Source organism: Mandrillus leucophaeus, unplaced genomic scaffold, assembly GCF_000951045.1.
Source record: "Mandrillus leucophaeus isolate KB7577 unplaced genomic scaffold, Mleu.le_1.0 Scaffold117, whole genome shotgun sequence".
NCBI classification, from domain to species: Eukaryota; Metazoa; Chordata; class Mammalia; order Primates; family Cercopithecidae; genus Mandrillus; species Mandrillus leucophaeus.
The window spans coordinates 1,585,163-1,608,425 of record NW_012099987.1 but is presented as its reverse complement, the minus strand read 5'-3'; the positions used below and the strand labels follow the sequence as shown (position 1 = coordinate 1,608,425).

Here is a 23,263-nt window from a genome sequence, read left to right as displayed (position 1 = left end):
AAAAAAAAAAAAAAAAAAAAAAAGAGAGAAATCCCTAAAACCTAATTAAACTTACATGTAGAAATCCTTAAAAAAAAAAAAATTAGCAAATGAAATCCAACAATGTATAAAAAAGAATTATACAGCATAACCCAGTGGAATTTATTCCAGGTATGCAAGGCTGATTCAACATTTGAAAATCAACCTATAGAACCTGCTACATCAACGAGCTAATAAAGAAGAATCCTGTTATCACAGCAATTGGTTAAGAAAACACATTTAACAAAATCTAACACCTATTCATGATAAAAACTCAACAAATTAGGAATAGAGAGGAATTATCTTAACTTAATACAGAGTGTCTAGAAAAAAACCCTACAGCTTACATTATACTCAATGGTTGAAAGACCAAACACCTTTTCCCAAGACCCAGAACAAGGCAAGAATGTCCGCTCTCATACTCTCATTCAGCATAGTTCTGGAAGTTCCAGACACTGCAGTAAAGCATGAAAAACAAAGAAAAGGCAAACAAGTTGGAAAGAAAAAAATAAAACTGTCCCTATCTGTAAATGACATGTTTGTCTACATAGAAGATCCTAAGAAATCTATTAAGAAGAAAGAAAAGTCCAAAAACCTCCTAGAACCAATCAATGAGCTCAACAAAATTTCAGAAATTCAAGGCCAGCACATTTCTATATTGGAAATATAAAATTCTATAATGGCTCACATTTCTATATTCTAACAATGAACATGCAAAAACCAAAATTAAAAACGCAATGGCGTATACACAATCACTCCAAAGAGGATGAAATACTTGGATACACAGTTAATAAAATTTGTACAGGATTTGTGTGATGAAAATTAAACAATGCTGATGAAAAAAATCCATACAGACCTAAATCAGTGGAAAGATACGCTGCATTCCTGGATTGGAAGACGCATATAGTAAGGGTGCCAGTTCTCTCCAGATTGTTCTATAGGTTTAATGCAATTTCTATCTCAACATAGTTTTTTATTTTCGTTTTTTGCAGGCATAGACAAGTTTATTCTAACATTTATATGGAAAGATAACTAAAACAATTATGAAAAAGAAGACTGAAGGGGTGTAATCACTCTACCCCATATAAGGCTTACTCTATAGCTACAGTAATCAAGCCGGTATGGCACTGGCAGTGTGATAAACATATAGACCAATGTAACAGAGAACCCAAAAATAGACCCAATTACTGTATGACCCAGTAATTCCACTCTTGGATATTTATCCTGGATAAATGAAAACTTACCTTTACACAAAAATCTGTACATGAATGTTCATAATGGCTTTATTTGTAATAGCAGGAAACAATCCAGATATCCTTCAACAGATGAGTGGGTAAACAAACTGTGGTACATCCGTACCATGGACTACTACTCAGCAATAAAAATAAACTATTCATACAGGCAACAACTTAGATGAATCTCCAGGGAATTATGCTGAGTGAGAAGAGCATAATTATTATCCCTATTATATGCTGTATGCTTCTATTTATATGATATTCATCAAATGACAGAATTTTAGAAATGGAAACAGACTGGTGGTTGCCAGATTTTTGCTATGGATGGAGGAAAGGGGAAAGCGGGGTAGATATTGTTACAAAATAACAGCATGAGGGATACTTATGGTGTTGAAACTGTTCAGTATCATGAATGTGGTGGTGGATACATAAAACTGTAAGTGTGATAAAATTGTCTTACAGGCATACACACACAAATTAGTACAAGTAATGCTACAGATATCTGAGTGAAATCAGTGGTTTGTATCAATGCCCATATCCTAGTTGTGTTATTGCACTGTAGTTTTACAAAATGTTACCATTAGAGGAAATGAAATCTCTGAAATTATTTACTACAGCTGCATGTGAATCTACAACTATCTCAATAAAAATTTCAATTTACAAAAAGCTATTTTAGATACCAAAAAAGATAATATTGAACCTCAATATTAGGATAATTGCAAAGCTTGTTGTATTGTTTGTTGTGGGAAAAGTAATTAACTCAGAGAATAACACCCATTCAATGACTCACTAAAAAAAGCAATTATACAAACAGATTGAAAACGGATAGAAAAAAGCTATATGAGGCAAACACTAACCAAAATAAAAAAATGTGTAGCAGGCCAGGCATGGTGGTGCTTGCCTGTAATCCCAGCATTTTGGGAGGCCAAGGTGGGCAGATCGCTTGAGCTCAGGAGTTTGAGACCAGTCTGGGCAACATGATGAAACCATGTCCCTACAAAAAATAAAAAAATTAGCCAGAGTAGTGGTGCATGCCTGTGGTCCCAGCTACTTGGGAGGGTGAGGTGGGAGGATGGCTTGAACCCAGGAGGCAGAGGTTGCAGTGAGCTGAGATCGTGCCACTGCACTCCAGCCTGGGTGACAGAGCCAGACCTTGACTCAGATAAAAAAATGTGTAGCAATATTTATATCAGACAAAACAATCATTATTATGAATGAATATTATTATAAAAAGGATTACTAATGATAAAAGAAAAATTTATCTGGAATTAACAACTCTAAACTTGTCTTACTTAACCAACATAGTCTTGAACAATCTAGAGCAAAAATTAAGGAGAGAGAAAATAACAATTCATAATCTTAGTTCTGGAGGTTTTGCTTAAAGCACCTTTCTTAGTAACTGATACACTAAGAAGTCAAAAATCTGTGTAAGCAGAATATTTGAACAATATATGAAGCCCATCAATTAGACATCACATATTATTGTAAGAAAACATGGAACATTTATAAAAACCAGTCTTGTATTAGCTTACCAAGGAAGGCCTAAATACCAAAGAATCAATACTTTAGAGCAAGGACCAGCCATCTATGATCAGTAGGCCAAATCCAACCTCCTGTTTTGCAAATAAAGTTTTATTGGCACACAGCCATATCCATTTATTGACATATTATCTATGGCTGCTTTCACACTTCAATGGCAGAGTTAAGTAGTTGTAACAAAGAATATATGACCCACAAAGCTTAAAATATTTACTATATGGCCTTTTATAGAAAAATTGCTGACCTCTGCCATGAAGAATAGGTTATTAGAACACAGTGCAGTGTTAGAAATCAATAATACACACACAGACAAATTTTTAGAAATTAAAACCCATACTTTGAAATAATTCAGAGGTCAAAGAAGAAAGTCTAAATGGAACTTAAAGAATGTATCAAGGGGCCGGGCGTGGTGGCTCAAGCCTGTAATCCCAGCACTTTGGGAGGCCGAGACGGGTGGATCACGAGGTCAGGAGATCGAGACCATCCTGGCTAACATGGTGAAACCCCGTCTCTACTAAAAAAAAACACAAAAAACTAGCCGGGCGAGGTGGTGGGCGCCTGTAGTCCCAGCTACTCGGGAGGCTGAGGCAGGAGAATGGCATGAACCCGGGAGGCAGAGCTTGCAGTGAGCCGAGATCTGGCCACTGCACTCCAGCCTGGGTGACAGAGCAAGACTCCGTCTCAAAAAAAAAAAAAAAAAAAAAGTATAAATATCTAACATTGAAAATGTACATTTCAAAATATGAGACACAGGAAAAGAAGACATCAGAGAGAAATTTAGCCCTGAAAATGTTAATATTTATAAGAAAGATTTAAAATTAATGTGCCAAGTATTCAACTCAAGAAGCTAGGAAAGGATTGCCAATTGATTTTGGACAAGAGCGCCAGACAATTCCATGGAGAAAAACTAGTCTTTTCTACAAATGGCCCTAGAACAGTTAGATGTTTACATACTAAAGAGTGAAGTTGGAGCCCTACCTCACACCATATACAAATATTAACTAAAAATGCATCAAAGACCTAGATATAAGAGTTAAAACTATAGAATTCTTAGAATAAAACATATGTATAAATCTTTGTGATCTTGAATTAGGCTATGGTTTCTTAGATATGACACCAAAAGCACAAGCAACATAAGAAGATCATAGATACATTGGACTTCATTAAAAACAGCTGTGCTTCAAAGGACACTATTATAAAATTGCAAAGACAACCTACAGAATGGAAGAAAGATTTGAAAATTATGTATCTGACTAGAGCCTGGTATTCAGAATATATAAAGACTAATTATAACACAACAATAAAAGATAACCCAATTAAGAAATGAATAAATAATTTGAATAGATATTTCTCTGAAGAAGATATACAAATGACGGCCAAGTACATGGAAGAGATGTTCAACATCATTAGTCATTGGGGAAATGAAAATCAAAACCAAAATGAGATTCTGCTTCACACCATTAGGATGACTATAATAAAAAAGATTGACAATCACAAGTGTTGATGAGGATGTGGAGACATTGGAACCCTAGTGTATTGCTGGTGGGAATGTAAAATGGTGCCACTGCTTTGAAAAACAGTCTGGTAGTTTCTCAAAAGATTCAATATAGAGTTACCATATGACCCAGCAATTCCACCCCAGACATGTACCCAAGAGAAATGAAAAAACTATGTCCACAAAAATGTGTACATGAATGTTCATAGAAGCACTATTCCTAAAAGCCAAAAAGTAGAAATAACCTAAATGTCCACCAACTGAAGAACAGATAAACAAACTGTGGTATGTGCATACAATGGAATATTACTCAGCCATAAAATGAAGAACTGATTCATACTACAACATGGGTGATCCTTGAAAACATGCCAAGTGAAAGAAGCCAGACACAAAAGGCCACATGTGGTGTGATTCCATCTCTAGGAAATGTCCAGAATAGGCAAATTCATAGAAACAAAGTTGATTACTGGTTGCCAAGGACTCGGGGAAGGGAGAAATAGGGAGTGACTGTTAATGGGTACATAGTTTCTCTTTGGAGTGATGAAAATACTGTAGAATTAGATAATGGTGGTGATTTCACAACTTTGTGAAAATACTAAAAGTCACTGAATGGTATACTTTAAAAGGGTAAATATGGTGTGTGAATTCTATCTCAATTTTTTTAAATAAAAGAGAAAAGAAGCTAGAAATGAAACGTCAGGATAAAACAAATGAAAATAGAAGGAAGTAATAAAGTAAATAACATTAATGTAACAAAGAAAAGTGAAAAGAATTAATCAGGCGTGGTGGCTCATGCCTGTAATCCCAGCACTTTGGGAGGCCTAGGTGGGCGGATCACTTGAGGTCAGGAGTTCGAGACCAGCCTGGCCAACATGGTGAAACCCCATCTCTAGTAAAATACAAAAATTAGCCGGACATGGTCGCGTGTGCCTATAATACCAGCTACTCAGGAGGCTGAGGCAGGAGAATCACTTAAACCCAGGAGGTGGAGGTTGCAGTGAGCTGAGATTGCGCCACTGCAACCGAGGTGATAGAGTGAGACTCTGTCTCAAAAAATAAATATATAAATAAACAAAAACAAAGAAAAGAGTCGGCAAAAACAAAACCTGATTTTTAGGAGAAAAAGTATAAAAACTAGAGCGAAAATGCTCCAAATTATAATAATGAGGGATTCTAAGCAAGCCAACTGAAAACAAAATTTTAAATTATCTGACTGGTGAATGAAATGCATGCAGATTCAGTGACTGGTGTCCATGGGTTTCAGCATTCTGTTCCACCCACCTACCTCTGCCATTGGGGGAGGCCTAACGTGTGGACTCAGAACCTTCCATCGAACCTCCTTGTGTTTCCCACACTACTGTCTTAAGGGTCCAGATGCCAAAAGTTGGGAGTTTTATGAGGGTCTGCTTTTTCCAGGGTTTTTCTTACAAATAATTTTTCCAGTGTCACAATCTGATCCACTCTCCTTGTTGTACTGGCCAAATTATTTCAAAATATGCAACACTGACCATTTTGGATCAAGGCAAGGGATTGACCCAGTTTGTTCCCCAAATGCTTGTGGCTCTGAGCAGAAAGTCCACCCCAACCTCAGCCCCACCCAAAGAGCTGTGAGGTATCCCCACCCATTTGATTCTGTGGCCCCATGTGACCTCTTTCAAGGCCTCAGACAAGCCAAACCCACTCCCATCATAGCCCTGTATGTTTATTACATGTACTCTTCCCCCATCTGGAAAACTACCACCCAGGGCTTCCAAACCCTGAACTGATGAAATAGCCCCTTTAGAACATGTTTTAACACCCCCTTTTTGGAATCGTGGATAATACAACCTCAGCCATAATTCACAGGAGGAATCAAAGGGCAAAGTCAATAGTAACCCAACTGTCTTGCAGATGGCCAGGAGAATACCACACTCCTGCACAGCCCCGGGACCTCGCATGCCACAGCTGAAACCTTCTCTCCCCGGGTCCGAAGAGCCACAACCTCAAGGACAGAGAGGATATGGCCTGGCGGAGTCATCCCCTACGTCATTGGAGGGAACTTCACTGGTCAGTAGCCACAGACAAGGCCTGCTTTGGGTCAGGGTGCTTTGTCACCCTGGGTTGAGACAGTCCTTCTAGGAAGGACCTGGGTGGGATGGAGCAGATGTTCAGGATCACAGCAGACCTACAGATGGTGTCCCCCTCTTGCCAGCAAGGCCTGGCCCACCAGTCCTGGGGAAATTGCAATCTCTGTTGGGGTTATGTCCTCAAAGTTGGTTACCTTGCTCCCGATGCTTCGTGTGGGGAGTGACCTGGAAGGACCTTGAAGGATAAGTGGGGTTTGCATAATCACTGTTTGAGGACAAGCCCTCCACAGAGAAGAAAGTCCATGAGCAACTGCACGTGATTGGCTTCCCTGTCCTCTGCCTGGATGAGCGTCCTGGACTCAGAGGTCCCCTGCCACCACCCACAAGCAGTGTTTCACTCAGTGACCAAAGTGACCAGTGGACATGGCATGACTCCCTGGGTCCAAATCTCAGCTCCAGTACTTGCCAGCAAAATGCCCTGGGGAAATTAGCCTCTCTGTGCCTCAGTTCCCTCTTCTGTAAATGGGGATGATAATATCTTCTACCCCATCTGGTTGTTTTGAGAATCAGATGGATTACTGTAGATAAAGCACTTAGAGTGGTGCCTGGCAGACAGTAATGAGTAAGTATCTGATATTAGTATTCCCTTTAAAATATGTGAATCATTCGCGGCTTCCTGTTGCCACTAGAATGAAATTCCTGACCACGGACCTGTAAGGCCCTCCCTCGAGTACCCCGCCATCCCTCTCCTGCCTGGCCTTTGACCCTCTCTCCCCTTCTCCCATCCTTCATCCCTATGCTCTGGCCTCACCAGCCATGTGCCTATCCCTAGACGTGCCCACCTCATAGGCCCCTGCGCACTCACACTTCAACTTGCCTTCTGTCTCCCTTGGATGCCCTTTCCCCAGGTCTTTGCATGGCTGTCTTCTTCTTATCATTTGAGTCTTATGTCAAGGGACACTTCACAGGAAGGCCTTCTGCCCTGCCCCCGCCAGCACCTCCCTGTCCCCAGACCCTGCTTTATAACCTTGGCAGCACTTACCATGACCTGAACTCACTTTACTTCTATTTCTGTTTCATTTATTTTTGTCTCTGCCTCAGCTCTGTGGGAGCAGCAATCTTTTTTCTGTCTCATTTCCGCTTCCCTATCTCCAACACGGAGACCAGGGCCCGGCACATCCTAGGCAGGTAGTAAATCTGCCCACTGCATACCTGCGGCCAATGTCAGTGGAATGCCTGAGTGACAAGCCACACTGAGAGACTTTCCCAGGCTCTCAGTGTCACTTACAAGTCCTTCCCCTCCCTGTGGCTCTGTGACCTCTACTCTGAGAGGTGGCTGATGAAGGCAGATTCCCTGAGGATTTGCCAAAGCCACCGAGAACCGCTGATGAGTAAGTTAGGGAACGGTGAAGACCTCAGCAGCAGGGCAGCGGAATTCCTGCAGTTCCCTTTTGCTCCCACAGCATTAACCCACGGCTTCCTAGTGCCAGGTGCTTAACTAGGGATTGGTGGTAAAAAAGATGACTAAGGTTTCATCCTGCCCTCAAGGAGGTCTGTTCTCACAGCAGAGAGAGGTGAGTGCCTAAAGAAAAAAAAAATAGAAACGATAAACAGCTACAAACTTTTGTTCCTTGGTATCCTAACTGTGTTCTTTCAGATCTGGTGTGCTTTTCTAATCAAAGATTTGTATTCCTTTCATCAAAGTGAACTAATGTTATATGTAAGAATTTTGTTGACACAAGTATTTCATGTTGTTAGGTAATTAGTAGGGTTGCTATTTTTGGTAAGTGATTGAGCTATAAACAATTTGAGCCAAAAATGTCAAGATGTCAGAAAAGAAATGCACAGCTAAGTTATTCTATTTTTTGTTGTTGTTTGTTTTTTCTTGCTTTCTTTTATTTTTTTTGAGACAGGGTCTTGCTCTGTTGCCCAGGCTGCAGTGCAGTGGCATGATCATGCCTCAGTGCAGTCTTAACCTTTCGGGCTCAAGTGATCCTCCCTCCTCAGCCTCCTGAGTAGCTGAGACTACAGGCATGTGCCACCAAGCCCAGCTAATTTTTTTTTTTCTTAATTGTTTGTAGAGACAGGGTTTCACCATGTTGCCCAGGCTGGTCTCAAACTCCTGAGCTTAAGGGATCCACCTGCCTTGGCCTTCCAAAGTGCTGGGATTACAGGCATGAATCACCATGCCCAGCTGTTATTCTTTATTCTATGTGAATGTTTTTGGGGACAACAATGTGATACCATCCCCACATCCTGTAGGCAATGATGGGAGCCTCCCCGAGTGCTGTTGTGCTAGTCCATTGTGTTGCTCTAAAGGAATACCTGAGGCTGGGTAGTTTCTAAGGAAAAGAAGTTTGTTTTGGCTCACGGCTCGCTGGCTATCTGAGAAGCATGGTGGCAGCATCTGCTCCTGGTGAGGCCTCAGGAAGCTTGCAATCATGGTGGAAGGCAACAGGAAGCCAGAACATCACATGGTGGGAGGGAGGAAGAGAGAGGTGGGGGAGGTGCCACACACTTTTAAACAACCAACTCTCACATGAACTCAGAGCGAGAGTTCACTCACCAAGGGGATGGTGCTAAGCCCTTCTTGAGGGATCCACCCCCATGACCCAAACATCTCCCACCAGGCCCACTCCAACACTGGGAATTATGTTTCAAAATGAGATTTGAAGGGGACAAACATCCAAGTGATGTCAGCTGTTTTGTTTTGCCTGTAATTTTTGTTTTTGTTTTGCAATGAGGGCCCTGGAGAACTCATACCTCCAACTCCCACCATCCTTCATACTTCCCAGACAACTGTTTTTTCCTAGATCCTTCTCATGGCTTCTAGGAAAATTTAAACAGTCTTCCTTCTAGATTTTGAAAAGAACTGACTGACTATATGTAACTGTCAGCCTGGAGTTTTACTATTTAGCAAATTTCCACTCAAGGAAATACCAAGACAGGTTCAGAAAAAGTATGAAATTCACCTATTTTCAAAGGCTTGGCAGAAAAATTAGGCTCAAGGATTCCCCACAAGACACTGAAACTCCGTGCAAAAACACACAGATGTATATGCAAATAGAAATTTTAGAGTGCATAGGAGCACTCTCCTAAAATTCTAAAAGAAAATGAGGGGGTGAAGTGCAGTGCTGGTGAGCTGGAGTTGACTCCCCCCTACTTCAAAAGCCTGCAGTTTCCAAATGGAAAAACCTGGATAAGGTTTTGTAAAAGTTTGGAAAATACTTTCAATACAAAGGAAAATTTGGGAAGCCGAGGATATTTTGAAAATCTATTTTTACCCTCCCTTCCAATCCACAAACTCCTACTCTCTAGGTTTTGGCAACTGAGAAAAGTTATGTTGTGTTTTTAGCAAGGGAAATCCTGATTCCTGGAAATTCCTGGAATATTTCTATTCTGGGTCACCAGAACAAGGTTTTTTTTTTCTTTCTTTCTTTTTTCTTTTTTTTTGAAAATATTTAATTGACAAATAAAAATTGTATATATTCAAGGTATACAACATGAAGATTTGATGTATTATGTCTTGATCACCATAATCAAATTAATTAACACATCCATCACCACTCAAGCTTACACTGGAGGGCTGGTGAGGACACAAAATCTGTTCTTTTATCAAATTTCAAGTAAACGATACAGTATTATTAACAATCTTTTTTTTTTTTTAAATTGTTGGAACATCCTTTGTTTTAACTCAGCGTGCTTTAAAGCAGCTAAGGAGGCTGGGTGCCGTGGCTCACGCCTGTAATCCCAACACTTTGGGAGGCCAAGGCTGGCGGATCACCTGAGGTCAGGAGTCGAGACCAGCCTGACCAACATGGTGAAACCCCGTCTCTACTAAAAATACAAAATTAGCCGGATGTGGTGGCGCATGTCTGTAATCCCAGCTACTCGGGAGGCTGAGGCAGGAGAATCGCTTGAACCCGGGAGGCGGAAGTTGCAGTGAGCCGAGATCGCGCCATTGCACTCCAGCCTGGGCAACAAAGGTAAAACTCCGTCTCAAAAAAAAAAGCATCTAAAGAAAGTATGGACCCACCATTGAAGTTGAGTGCTTGCCCTGTTGTTTCAGGGAGCCAGAGGGCCATTTTTAAGCAGGCCATGAGACACTGGGAGAAGCACACCTGTGTGACCTTCATAGAAAGGACCGACGAGGAAAGCTTTATTGTATTCAGTTACAGAACCTGTGGGTAAGTAAGCAAAAGCGAGGCCGCCTCTGCAGAATCAGTCGGATGGCTCATGAGTCTTGAGTTTTCTCTGTAGACCTAAGTATTTCCAATGAGCTGTTATTTAGAGGAGTCCAGGGTTTGCTAGAAACTTTCTGCCCTTGGTAAAATTACAATCCAGTGGCAAAGCTGGTGGGTCAAGAGGAAGATTCCAGGAAGACCAGGGGTCCTGCCACTAGGAGAGCAACAGAAGGAACTGGTGGTGTGTCACATGAAGACTTAAGGCAATGGTTCTTAACCTCTTGGGTTTGGTGTCCCCATTTAGAATCTGATGAACCGGTGGGCTTTCCTTCTTCAAGAATAGATAAATATGTATGTAAAATTTTGCATTTAATTTGAGGGACTCTACAGATTTACAGACTTCCTTCAGAAAACAATATATAATAAAATGACTGGCTTATGACTAAAGTTATCTGTTATGTCAATAAATATGTGTGATATACTTTCCTACTGAAAGAAAAAGGTTCTCATGTTGGATCAAAAACCCAAACCTGGCCGGGAGTGGTGGCTCACGCCTGTAATCTCAGCAGTTTGGGAGGCTGAGGCGGGCGGATCACCTGAGGTTGGGAGTTCCAGACCAGCCTGGTGGTCCAGACCATGGTGAAACCTCGTCTCTACTAAAAATACAAAATTAGCCAGGTGTGGTGGCACATGCCTGTAATCCCAGCTACTTGGGAGGCTGAGGCAGGAGAATCACTCGGGGCTGGGAGGCAGAGGTTGCAGTGAGCCGAGATCCTGCCATTGCACTTCAGCCTGGGCAACAAGAGCAAAACTCCATCTCAGAACAAAACAAAACAAAAAAACAAAACCAAACCCAACTACATGTTCTATACATAAGATGATTACTGAAGAAAACAACCTAGAGAGGTTTAAAAGTAAAAGGAAAGAAGCCATACAGGTAAATGCTAACAAAGAGAAAGCTGGGATCACAATTTTAGTTGTTGACTAGGTTTTCACTGTTTTGTTTTTGTTTTTAAAGTCAGAAAATGTTAAACAAAACCAAAGCCGAGACACTTTATAATGAGAAAGGGTATAAGCAACGGTGAGAATATAACTGTCATAAATCTTTATGCACCAAATAGCATAGCATCAAGAGTCATAAAACAAGCCCCAGGGAATTCAAGGGGAAATTGACAGAAATGCTCAGTAGCACCAGACTTAATTCATTTCTGTCAACCCAAGTAAGTCAGTGTCACGTTGACCAAAAAATAAGTAGAGATTCACAGAATCTCTAAAATAAACTGAAAAATACAGTTACTAGAGTTGATTCTACAGGTCTATCAGCTTCTATAACCTCATAACACATTTTTTTAAATGGCCCATCTATTAAGCATTAAGAACATCTTAACGAATTCTAAAAGGCAGAAATAGCACCAAGATATTTTCTGATTGCAAAGCAGTGAAACTGGACATAATATAATAACAAAAATAGAATAAACATTAGCTGGTGAGTTAAAAGTCCCCCCATGCTTCCCTTTTTATAGCTCTTAGATCATAAAAACAGCAAGATTAAAATTGCAGAATGTCTAGATAATGAAAGTCCTATGGTTCAAAAATAAAAGAGATACAGCTAAAGCTATGTCCAGACAAAAACCCACAGACTTAAATATCCACATCACCCATTGACAATAGTGACAATGAAATATTCAATTTAAGGAAGCTAGCAAAAATAATACTTACAACCCACCACCATCACCACAACAAAATAAACTTAAGGAGAGCACAAGGAAACAGACAAGGTGAAATATTATAGGGCTAACAAATTCAAGAGTAAATTATTTGAATAAACAAACAAGCAGGAAACAGTAGACAAACCACTTGTTAGTTTAACTGAGACAAAATATGACCATACAGAAATAGATAGTGTTAGAAGTGAAAATGGGAGAAACAGCCACAAATTCAGCAGAATCACAAAGGAGTAAGTAGTTTGCAAAACTGTAGGGCAAGGAGTGTAAAATGTGGATAATGTGAAAGTCTTCAAGGTAAATATAAAGTACTGGTACAGACCAAGAACTTTGAATGAAGTTGAAGAACGGAGGGAAAAAGCCATCTCCCACAAAGCACCAGACCCAGAGTTTCACAAGTGAATCCTTTCAAAACTTCAAAAACAGATTATTCTGGTATACTTAAACTTTTTAGAGCATGTAGAAAGAAGAATACTTTCAAATTACTTTTGAGGAACTGTTATGACATTACTACCTTGAAATGAAAAGGATGGCACCAAATAAATGAGAAAGAAAGGAAAACATGATAAAAAAGATAAGAAAGAAAAAATTATAGACTCATCTCACATGTGAATAGCCATGCAAAATCCTAAATAAAATGTTGGCACATAGAATTCAGCAGCAGAAGAAAAGAAGAGGAGGCTGCCAAATACATTTATCTAGGGAATACAAGATTAGTTCAACATTAGAAAATCTATTCTCAAGTTTCATTGGTCAAAGAAGAGAAGCTATATTCAGATCTCAACAGATGCTAAAAGGCACCTGTATAATACAACATGCAGTTTTTATTTTAAAAAAGTAACCAAGGTAGCACAGAAATAGATGTCAAGGATAGGTTCTTGCATTACAAATATATATATATATACACACACACAAATATACATTTATATAAATAACTTCCAACCAAAAGCCAATATCATGTTTATCGATGATACTTCTAGAAGCATTTAATTTTAGTTAAAATCAGGAACCAGTTTAAGATGTTTAGGGATACCACAATTATTTAGCATTGTTTTGGAAATACTAATTAATATAAATTAGACAAGAGAAAGAAAGAAACACTGTGAATATTGGCAGGAACAAAGAGGCAATGTTTGCACTGACGGGAGATAACGTGATTGTGTGCCTAGAAACCCCAGAATATCAGTTGAAAAGCTGTTAGAAACACAAGGAGACTCTATTAAGTGAACACAAAATTAATTAATTAACAAAACTAGGTGACTGATTTTCTTTATACATGAAATAGTTTGATACACTTTTATCACGGGAAAAAAATCACAACTTTAATAGAAACATAATAGATACTATATCTAAGACTAAACATAAATGTGCCAGACCTATAGGAAGAAAATGCTAACACTCCCAGGAACCTAACAAAAAAAAGTAAAAATAGAAAGCATATTGCTTCCTGGTATAGGAATACTCAACATAGTAAAGATGTCAGAACTCCCTAAAATAAGCTGTAAATTCGTGCCTTTCTGATTTAAACACCAACATTTATATATATATATATGTGCATGTGTATGTATGCATACATATTTTTAGAGCTTGAACAAATGATACTAGAGTTTATCTGGAGGAACAACCATGTGGAAATAACTAGAGAGAGAGAGAGAGAAACAGAGAGAGGGAGAGAGAGAGAGAGAGAGAAAAAAAACAGTAATGACAGAGGTAGCTATCTAATGGTCTAACCAAACATGCAGAATATTAAAATGCAAAGGGAAGATAATAACAAAACAGTTTGGAACTTAAGGGAGAAATAGATATATAGAAAAAAGGGTCCAAAATGAATATACCTATACACAAATTTGGGTAAGAGTTTAAATGAGTGAGAGAAAGTCAATAGTGATATTTGAATATTGGGATAATTTAGATAGCTCTCTGTGAAAAAAAGAAAAAAAGCTGGACTCCTTCCTTACTTCTTATACCAAAAACTATTCTAGCTAGATCAAAGATGTAAGTATTGAAGAAAAAGAAATGGAAGAAAGAAAGAAAAAATCCAAAAGAGTATAAGAAGGAAACAAGAGTAATTTTATTTATAATCTTGAAATATGGATGACCTTTCTAAGCAGCACATAAGAAAATGAAGACATTTTATAATACTAACATTAAAAACGTTTGTAATGCAAAAAGAAAACAAAACAATACATAAACAAAAACAAAGTCAAATGAGAACGTACAAAGTGAGCAAAATACTTGCAACACTCTTGACTAGTTTCTCTAATTTACAAAGGGTTCTTAAATATCAATCTTAAAAAAATGGACAACCCAAAAGAAAACAGGGGTAAAAGGTGATCACATAGTTCGCAGAAAAAAACCAAAATACAAATGTCACATAAAATATGTGAAAAACTATCCAGCCTCAATGCAGTGAAATCCCATTTTTTACCTATCCAATTTTACCTATCCAATACCTATTTTTATCCAATTGGCAAAAATAGTTTGATAAAACCAGTGTTGGCCAGGATAAGGGAAATAGGACTTAAATATTTTTTAAGCTTCTGTGAGTAAACAGTAGGTGTATATATTTGTTGGGTACCCGAGATGTTTTGATACAGGCATGCAATGTGAAATAATCACATCATGGAGAATGGGGTATCCCTCCCCTCCAGCATTTATCCTTTGTGTTACAAGCAATCCAGGTACACTCTTTTAGTTATTTTTAAATGCACAATTAAGTTATTATTGACTAGAGTCACCCTGTTTTTTTGTCAAATAGTGTATCTTATTCATGCTTTCATTTTTTTTTTTTTACTCATTAACCATCTCTACCTTCCCCACCAGTCCCCTACTACCCTTCCAGCCTCCCATAACCATCCTTCTAGTCTCTATCTGCATGAGTTCAATTGTTTTAATGTTTAACTCCCACAAATAAGTGAGAACATATGATGTTTGTCTTTCTGTGCCTGGCTTATTTTAATTAACATTATGATCTTCAGTTCCATTCCTGTTGTTGCAAATGACAGGATCTCATTCTTTTTTATGGCTGAATAGTACTTCATTGTGTACTTGTACATATTTTCTGTGCGTACACATTTTCTTTATCCATTCATCTGCTGATGGACACTTAGGTTGCTTCCAAATCTTAGCTATCATGAACAGTGCTGCAACACACGTGAGAGTGCAGATATCTCTTCAATAGACTGATTTCCTTTCTTTCAGGTAAAGAGAAAGGGGCTTTTAATATCTTCTTAGTGAGTATATAAACAGACAACATTTTGGGAGTGCAATTTGACAGTATCTGTCAAAATTTCAAATGCACATATCCTTTTATCCATGAATCCCATTGGTAGAAATGTACTTTACCATTTCTTTGTTTCATTTGTTGTTGTTTTTGTTTGTTTTGCTTGTCATCCTCTCCCCCGAGGCCTTGTTAAAATAGCAAAAACTGAGGTTACAGCCCAGATGTACATTAATGGAAGACTGATGAAATAAGTTTTAGTATTACAAAAATGTATATAAATATTATTTGAAAAAAAATGATTGTGCCCAGAAGGGAGTCATCTCTAAGCCTCCTCTGATAATGACCCCAAGTTGCATGCATTATAGACACTCACCTGCCTCCTTCCCCTGACTCCTCCTTTTCATTAAAAATGGCCCAGCAGGGACTCCAGCACCTTGTGGGTGGAGGGTGGAGTATGGTATACACTTTATATCAGGCAGAGACCATATCTTTCGTCAGCTTTTCAAGAAGATTCATAACCACAAAAAGGTTAAGAACCATTTTTGGAGGGAATTTCTGCATTGGGTCATTGGGTGGGAAGTCGGACACTGAAATTCTGTTTCTTTTCTTTTCTTTTCTTTTGAGACAGTGTTAAGCTCTTGTGTCCTAGGCTGGAGTGCAGTGGCGTGATCTTGGCTCACTGCAACCTCTGCCTCCTGGGTTCAAGCGATTCTCCTGCCTCAGCCTCCCAAGTAGCTGGGACGACAGGCACACACCACCACCACACCCAGCTAATTTTTGTATTTTCAGTAGAGACAGGGTTTCACCATGTTGGCCAGGCAGGTCTCAAACTCCTGACCTCAGGTGATCCTCCCACCTCAGCCTCCCAAAGTTCTGGGATTACAGGCGTAAGCCACTGCACCCAGCCTGAAATTCTGTTTCTTTTACATGCGCACACACGCACACATACATGCACACACACGCACACATACAGAGTGGGAGGGGGGACTTGCCTCTTGCTCTAAATGTCTTCTGACCTGCTCACCTGGGTATTCCCGCAATTGTCCAGCTGTTGCTCCTATGTTGGGCGCCGAGGAGGAGGCCCACAGGCCATATCCATTGGGAAGAACTGTGACAAGTTTGGCATTGTGGCTCACGAGCTGGGCCACGTGGTTGGGTTTTGGCATGAACACACCCGGCCAGACAGAGACCAACATGTCACCATCATCAGGGAAAACATCCAGCCAGGTAAGGAGGCCTGTGTGGAGTCTGGAAGGCACTAGTCGAGAAGGTGGCAACCTCAGGGACAGGAGGGGGGGAAGGAGAGGACTCGCTGGGAGCTGAGCAATGCTAATTGCTGAGTATGGAGCAATGACTGTGTTGTGCAGGCCCTCCTCACCAGTATGACCACTGTCCATCTGTGGCTTCCTGGGAGGTCATCTGCCATAGCTTGGAGGTTGGAGCAGAAGCAAAATTCTTTTCTATGTTTTATAGGATAATGAAATCTAACTCTGTTTCCTGAAAGGAACACAGTCAACCAGAACACTGTTGCAGCATCAGAGCTGATAAGCAACAACAACAAAAAAGAGTTCTCCTGGCTGCTTTTATGAGTTATTTTTGCTGACTTAGGCAACATGTTTTCTGAAACTGAAATACAATTAGGACATGAACACATGTAAAAACAGTGTTTCTGCCTAGAAACATCCTGCCCCAAGGCAGATAAAGTGTCTAGAATTTAAAAAAAAAAAGCTTTCTTATGTCAAATAATTTTATATGGAAGTTAATATTAAGCATGAAAGTAACTAGTTGAAGAATATGATCGCCTTACAAATACTTTAGAGAATCTGAATTGTGAGCTATTTAGGATTGAACTTAACTCTCTGATTCATTTTCTTTTGTTTCTTCAAATTGCAAAATCAGGTTTTTGTTTGATTATTTGTTTTGTTTTTTGTTTGTTTGTTTTTTTGAGACAGAGTCTCGCTCTCGCTGCCCAGGCTGGAGTGCAGTGGTGTGATCTTGGCTCACTGCAACTTCCACCTCCCACGTTCAAACGATTCTCCTGCCTCAGCCTCCTGAGTAGCTGGGATTACAGGTGCCTGCCACCATGCCTAGCTAATTTTTGTACTTTTAGTAGAGACAGGATTTCGCTGTGTTGGCCAGGCTGGTCTCGAACACCTGACCTCAGGTGATCCACCCGCCTCAGCCTCTCAAAGTGCTGGGATTACAGGCGTGAGCCACGGCATCCGGCCCAGAGCTTTTTATTTTTATTTTTTATTTTTTTTGCGGGGGCAAGTGAGTTGATAACTAATCTGTCTGCAAACTTACTTTAAGAGGTTTGAGTGGCATTTGGGGATAGGTCTCGGGTGGTGGAGTTGGGAGAACACAGGGCTTGCTGGAAGTTTCAAATTTCTAATTATTCAAAACAACAAGAACCACTACAAGCCCTGTTATTTGACTGATTGGGCCAAGAGAGCCCTGGGAAGTTGCTATGGGCCCTCCTTCTCCTTCCTCTGCCTCCTTTCAGGTGCCTGACTTGGTTTTCCAAGGCCTTAACACAGTGTTGTGTCACAGGTCAGGAGTATAATTTCTTAAAAATGGAAGCTGGGGAAGTGAGCTCTCTGGGAGAGACATACGACTTTGACAGCATCATGCACTACGCCCGGAACACCTTCTCAAGGTCGGAATCTATGCTTATGCCTCATCTGTGTTTCACTGTGCCTGCCGCAGGCTTGGGTCGGATTCCTGGAGGTCTGCGGAGAGTGGGTCTCTGCATGCTTCTAGCACGGCTGGCCTGTCTGTCCTTGAAATACAGTGGCCTCTGGGCTGCAGTGAAATATAATCTAATCAGGTTCCCGTTAATAAGATTGAATCCCATTGTGAAGCTGACATTCCATCATGCCCTAATGTCACAAGCAGCAAACTGGAAAGGGAAATTATCGAGAGGTTGGCTGGGATAATAACTTAGAGGCTCTGTGTCAAATTTCCAGTGGGTGGGGGGAGTCTTTTGTAGAAGCATGGTGGTGCTCACCAGTTCTCCTAGTAGAGGTTTGGTTTATTGGAAACTAGGCGGTGTCAGGGCTGGGAGGGCTGTAAATCATCGATTCATTTTAGAGGTGAAGACAATGAGGCTCCAGCCGGCTCTCAGATGCACAGGTAACTGAGGACTGGAGTGAGAGCAAGGACCCAGGTTCCCACCTGCAGGTCACAGATGATGGAAGCTGCTGTATTCAAGTAGGGCTGGGCTGTTTATTTATGGCTGGCATGGGCAGGGTCTGTTCTGATGAGCTGTTCTGATGTGCTGTGCCTAGCAGACATGAAAGATTTTCAGTATTGTCCTTGCTTCTAGACCCTGTAAGTGCTTTGTGTGCAGAAGTTTTTCCCTACTTGTCCCAGTTTTGTAGGTCTTTCTCCCCTTGAGTTAAAGGAGGCACAGAAAACAAATACTTTCTCTCTTGGTGCTTTCTCTTCAGTCTCCTGTTAAAACCAGTTGTTTGCTTGTTTATTTATTTATTTCCCCCAAAAAGATCTGTGGTAACTTCCAATATACACATGGGATAACAAAGATAAATAACAGGTGAGAAAACTGGGGGAAAGGAGAAGGAAAAAAATGAGGCTAGAAAGCTAAGTTGAGGCCCAGAATAAGTTTAGTGCTCAGAGTATATGCTGTGAGGTCATGTACACTTAGTTAGAGTTGACAGCAAATCCTGCCCTGTGCTTCCTAGCAGTCACAGCAAAGAGGGAAATAATCCATTCCATGAGTCTCCATGTCCATAAAGATTTGCTCAGAAAACATATGGCTCTTGGGAGTGAAAGGGAAACTGTTTGCAAAGGGCTCCGTGGCTCTTGGGTAAGGCTGCCAAAAGCATCCTGTTGATGAGTTTGTTGTTAGGACTATGGGAGAAATCATCTAAATCTCAGCATCCCCTCATGCCCCTCCGTTAGCTCTGGGAGCCCCTTGGTTCTCCTTCACGTGGCATCTCATCCTCCAGTAGGCTAGACCAGACTTTTCACTGCATGGGGACTCAGAGTTCCAAGAGGGCAAGTGGGGAAGCTGCAAGCCTCTTAAGGCCCCAGCTCTGGAACTTGCATGACATTACTTCTGCCACATTCTGTTGGTAAAAGCAAGCCACAAGGCCAGCCCCAAACTCAAGCGAGTGGAGAAATAGACTCCACCTCTTACTGGGAGGTATGGCAGCTTCACGTTGCAGTAGGATATGGCTATTAGGAGGAGTGACTTTTTATTTTAACAATCTGCCACTGCTACCCTCTCACCTCTGCCCCAGAGTTGAGAATGGTTTCAGCAAATCTGTTTTGTTGCAGGTGGATAACTGCATTGTCTTTTCTGCCAACTTTTTACATGGATTTTCAGAAAACGATCTTGTTGAGTGGGTTTTTACTGGGGGCTTTTCTATTGGCATTTTGTCAATAGTTTCCCCACACCCAACTCCATGTCATTATTTCTGGTCACAAAGACCCTGAAGCTGGCCTGTACCTCATGTTGGATTCTGTAAAAGAGCAGAATAGAGCCCGTAGAACATATGCTGATCTGGGGAGGCGGGCAAATGCTATACCCTGCTGATGGGAAACTCAATCTTTGTGTCTCTTTACGATTGAGCTGTCTCCTTCCAACTTTATTCCCTCTAGTTTATTGCAGTTCTTCTCCCCTCCCCTTTGGTTGGACCCAGGCTGTGGGGAGCAGTCTCTTTGGAGGTTTTGCTGGGCAAAGATCCAGGAGATGAGGAGACAGTTCTCTGGTACAGGGGCCTCTTTGTTTCAGAACTCAGCGCTGACAGTTTTATTCCCTGAGGCATCTGCTGAACTCTGTCTTAGTTTAGCAGAATGTCAATGCTTAGAGTTGTCCTACATGAAAGAGGGAAGGAACGTCACTGCTGTGGTTTACACAGGGGACGGCTCTTGTAGTAAACATCTTCCAGAGCTGGAAGCTCTTGCTGGCAGCTTAGGATATGCAAAGGAGGACGTCCAGCACCAAAGAGCGGTCTGAGTGTGAGCCAATGTTGTTCCTGATGTTTTGGTTTTTGAAGTCTGCAATGTTCTTAGCTCTATAATTTAATGCATCGTAAGGCCTACTGTTCCTTGGGCAGCAGGAAACACTGGCTGGAAGGAGGAGGATTCCCAGAGGTGAGCTCCAGGCCTGCCTCTCTGTGACTAGCTCTGTGCCCTGGGAAAGTCACTTAAGCTCTCACAGGCTCAGTCTTCTCCCCTGTAGAGTGAGAGCTCTTGTGATAATGGCACCTGACTCCTAGGGTGCTATGAAGATGAAATGAGGTGGTGCAGGGAAAGGGCCCAGTGCAGGGCCTGGCACGTCGGAAAGTCCTATGAACGATGAGTAAGTGCAAGGACATGGCCTCTATGCACCAGGCCCACTGGAGAAGTCATCTACGTGATGTGGCCAGGTAGCGTGGGGTGCTTAGAGACTGTGGTGATCCTTATGTGTGTGCTGCAGAATTCCTATCTGCAAGGGAACCAAGAAAATAATTACAAAAGGACACACCTTTCATTATGGCAGAAGTGACTGTTTCTGGAGTAGCTGATGATTGAATTTAGGATTTTCCGCAGGGTCAACACTTGTGGTTTAAAATGTAGTAAAGTCAGTGAGTGAGGCCAAGGATTCCACTAAAGTTTCTCTACAGGAGTCCAGACCCAGAGATGAGGCTATGGGAGCTAGAGAAAGACAGGTCAAGGGTTACATGTTGGGTACGGAGATGCTGAAAAGGAAATCAGCAGATGATCTAGACTCCCACAGGCTAAGATTGGAAAGTGAGCTTAAAATCTGATTTAGGAAAAAAAAGGAAAGTCTACACAAAAACAAAAAGATAACAAAGTGATGTAACCAGGAAGAACCAGGGATAATAGTTATTTTCCAATGTAGTGCAGAATTTAGGGAAATAGAAACAGTGCTTGAAAGAGACAGAGAGAGAAAGAGAGAGACAGCGAGCATGCACAGCTAATAGCTAGGTGACATGTACATTTTCGCTTCCATTTTGGATGTAAATCACTATTTTGCAAAGTTTTTAAAAGACAGTGCTTTATCCTGGTTACATACTTTAATTCAAGAAGCGTTTTTTGAGGCGTTCTGTGCTCTAGTTTCTAAGGACAGAGATAAAACCCCCAGTCTCTCTGCTTGAGGAACTTAACTTTTAGCAAGGAAGACGAATACCACCACTCCTTAAAAAAGACAATACCGTATGATAGGAAGAGACTACACAAATGATTAAGACCCAGAGCAGGGAATGATAAACTCCAGATGGGGGGAGTAGAAAAGGCTTGGGGAAGTCTTTTCATAGAGAAAGACATCTGATGGGGTTTTAGAGAATGAATAGGAGTTTACAAGTAGACAAAAAAATAGAGGGCATGGGCAGCCTAGGGAGCGGATAGCATGTGCGAGGACATATTTGGGGCCTACAAGGAGCTTAGTGTTGCTTAAAATAATGACATATGCTTTATTCTTGTTGAGTATTATTTTGGTTATGGGATTAACGAGTCAGGCTGGAGAGGAAGGCAGAAGTCAGTGAGCAAACAGCCTAGAGTCCAAGTGGTGACTGGAAGTTGGTGAAGGGTTCTAAGCGAAGAAGGCATGTGCCGCCCCTTGCATTTTGGGATGATTCCATTGCAGCATTGTGGCCAAGGGGAGCAGGGGAGCAGTAGAGTAGAAGTGGCTGAGTCTACAGGGAGGGAGGCCAGTTAAGAAGCTACTGGAAAGAGTTCAGGAAGGAGCTATTGATCACTTGAGCTATGGCAATAGTCTGGGAACAAGGAAGAGGGTATGGGTTCAAGGGGTGGAAAAAAGGTATAGTGGACAGGACCTGGGTCCTGGTTTGGTAGGACAGTGTGAGGGAAAGGGAGGAACTGAGAATGCCCTCAGATTCTGGCTCAGGAGACAAGGATCATGGAGTGAGCAGAAGGATGGAACTGTGATAAATTTGGTTTTGAGCATGTTGGATATAAGAGGCCCATAGGACAGCCCAGGGGAGGTGTTATGAGGCATCTGGGGCTCAGCAGAGGATCCTGGGCTGGAAACAGAAGGTTAGCTGTGAGGCTGCAGATGATGGTTAAAAGCCATAGGAGTAGATGGAACATGGAGAGAGAGGACAGAGGGAGAGGGCAGAAACCCAAGGGACATCATTGAAGGGGAAGCAGAAGTGGTTCTTGTCTCACTGCCCAGAGAGAGCTGTGGCCTGGACCCAGGGAGAAGACAGTGAGGAGGGAGGGGGCATCGGAGGTCCCAGTGCTGGAGAGAGGGCAGACAGATTGGAAGGTGTCCACTGGCAGACGAGTGGTGATGGTTGCTGATGGGGTCAGATCATCGTTGGACTGAGGAGTGAAAGAGAGTCGAGTACTCGGGGAATGGAGACAATACTTTCTAGAAACTTGGTTAAGAAGGGAAGAAAAAAAACAAGGCGGTGACTGGAGGAGGCGTGGATTCAAGGACAGGCCTAACATCCAGGAGAGGCCCCAGATCTGGTAGCAGAGGCCCCAGGTCTGGAAGCAGAGGAGGAGGCTCGGAGCTGGCAGCAGACAAGGGAGCAGGCGGGGTGTAAACCATGCCACAACAGGGCCAGCGCTCAGCTGGCAACCTGGTTTCCACTTGTCTAGTTTAGAAATGAAGCTATCATTTTAGATTTCAGTCAAGTATGAGTAGAATAAATGTTAGCGATAAAAGGGACTGCCATGACCATCTCAGCAAATTTCTTATTGTTTAGTGGGGTAAACTGATGCTTAGAGAGGCTCAGAGAGGGGAAGAATCTTGTCCAAGCACACACAGGCCTAGTGTAGAAATGT

General features: G+C 41.4%; 1 protein-coding gene across 1 annotated transcript in view; it reads left to right on the top strand.

Moving 5' to 3' along the window:
• Window positions 1-23,263, top strand: part of TLL2 (tolloid-like 2) — a 149,451-nt gene that overhangs the window by 76,948 nt on the left and 49,240 nt on the right. Inside the window, exons 4-7 of the mRNA XM_012000244.1 lie at window positions 6,178-6,333; window positions 10,423-10,540; window positions 16,533-16,711; window positions 18,035-18,140. Of these exons, the coding sequence (XP_011855634.1) occupies window positions 6,178-6,333; window positions 10,423-10,540; window positions 16,533-16,711; window positions 18,035-18,140 (559 nt within the window). The remainder of the gene's footprint in view (window positions 1-6,177; window positions 6,334-10,422; window positions 10,541-16,532; window positions 16,712-18,034; window positions 18,141-23,263) is intronic.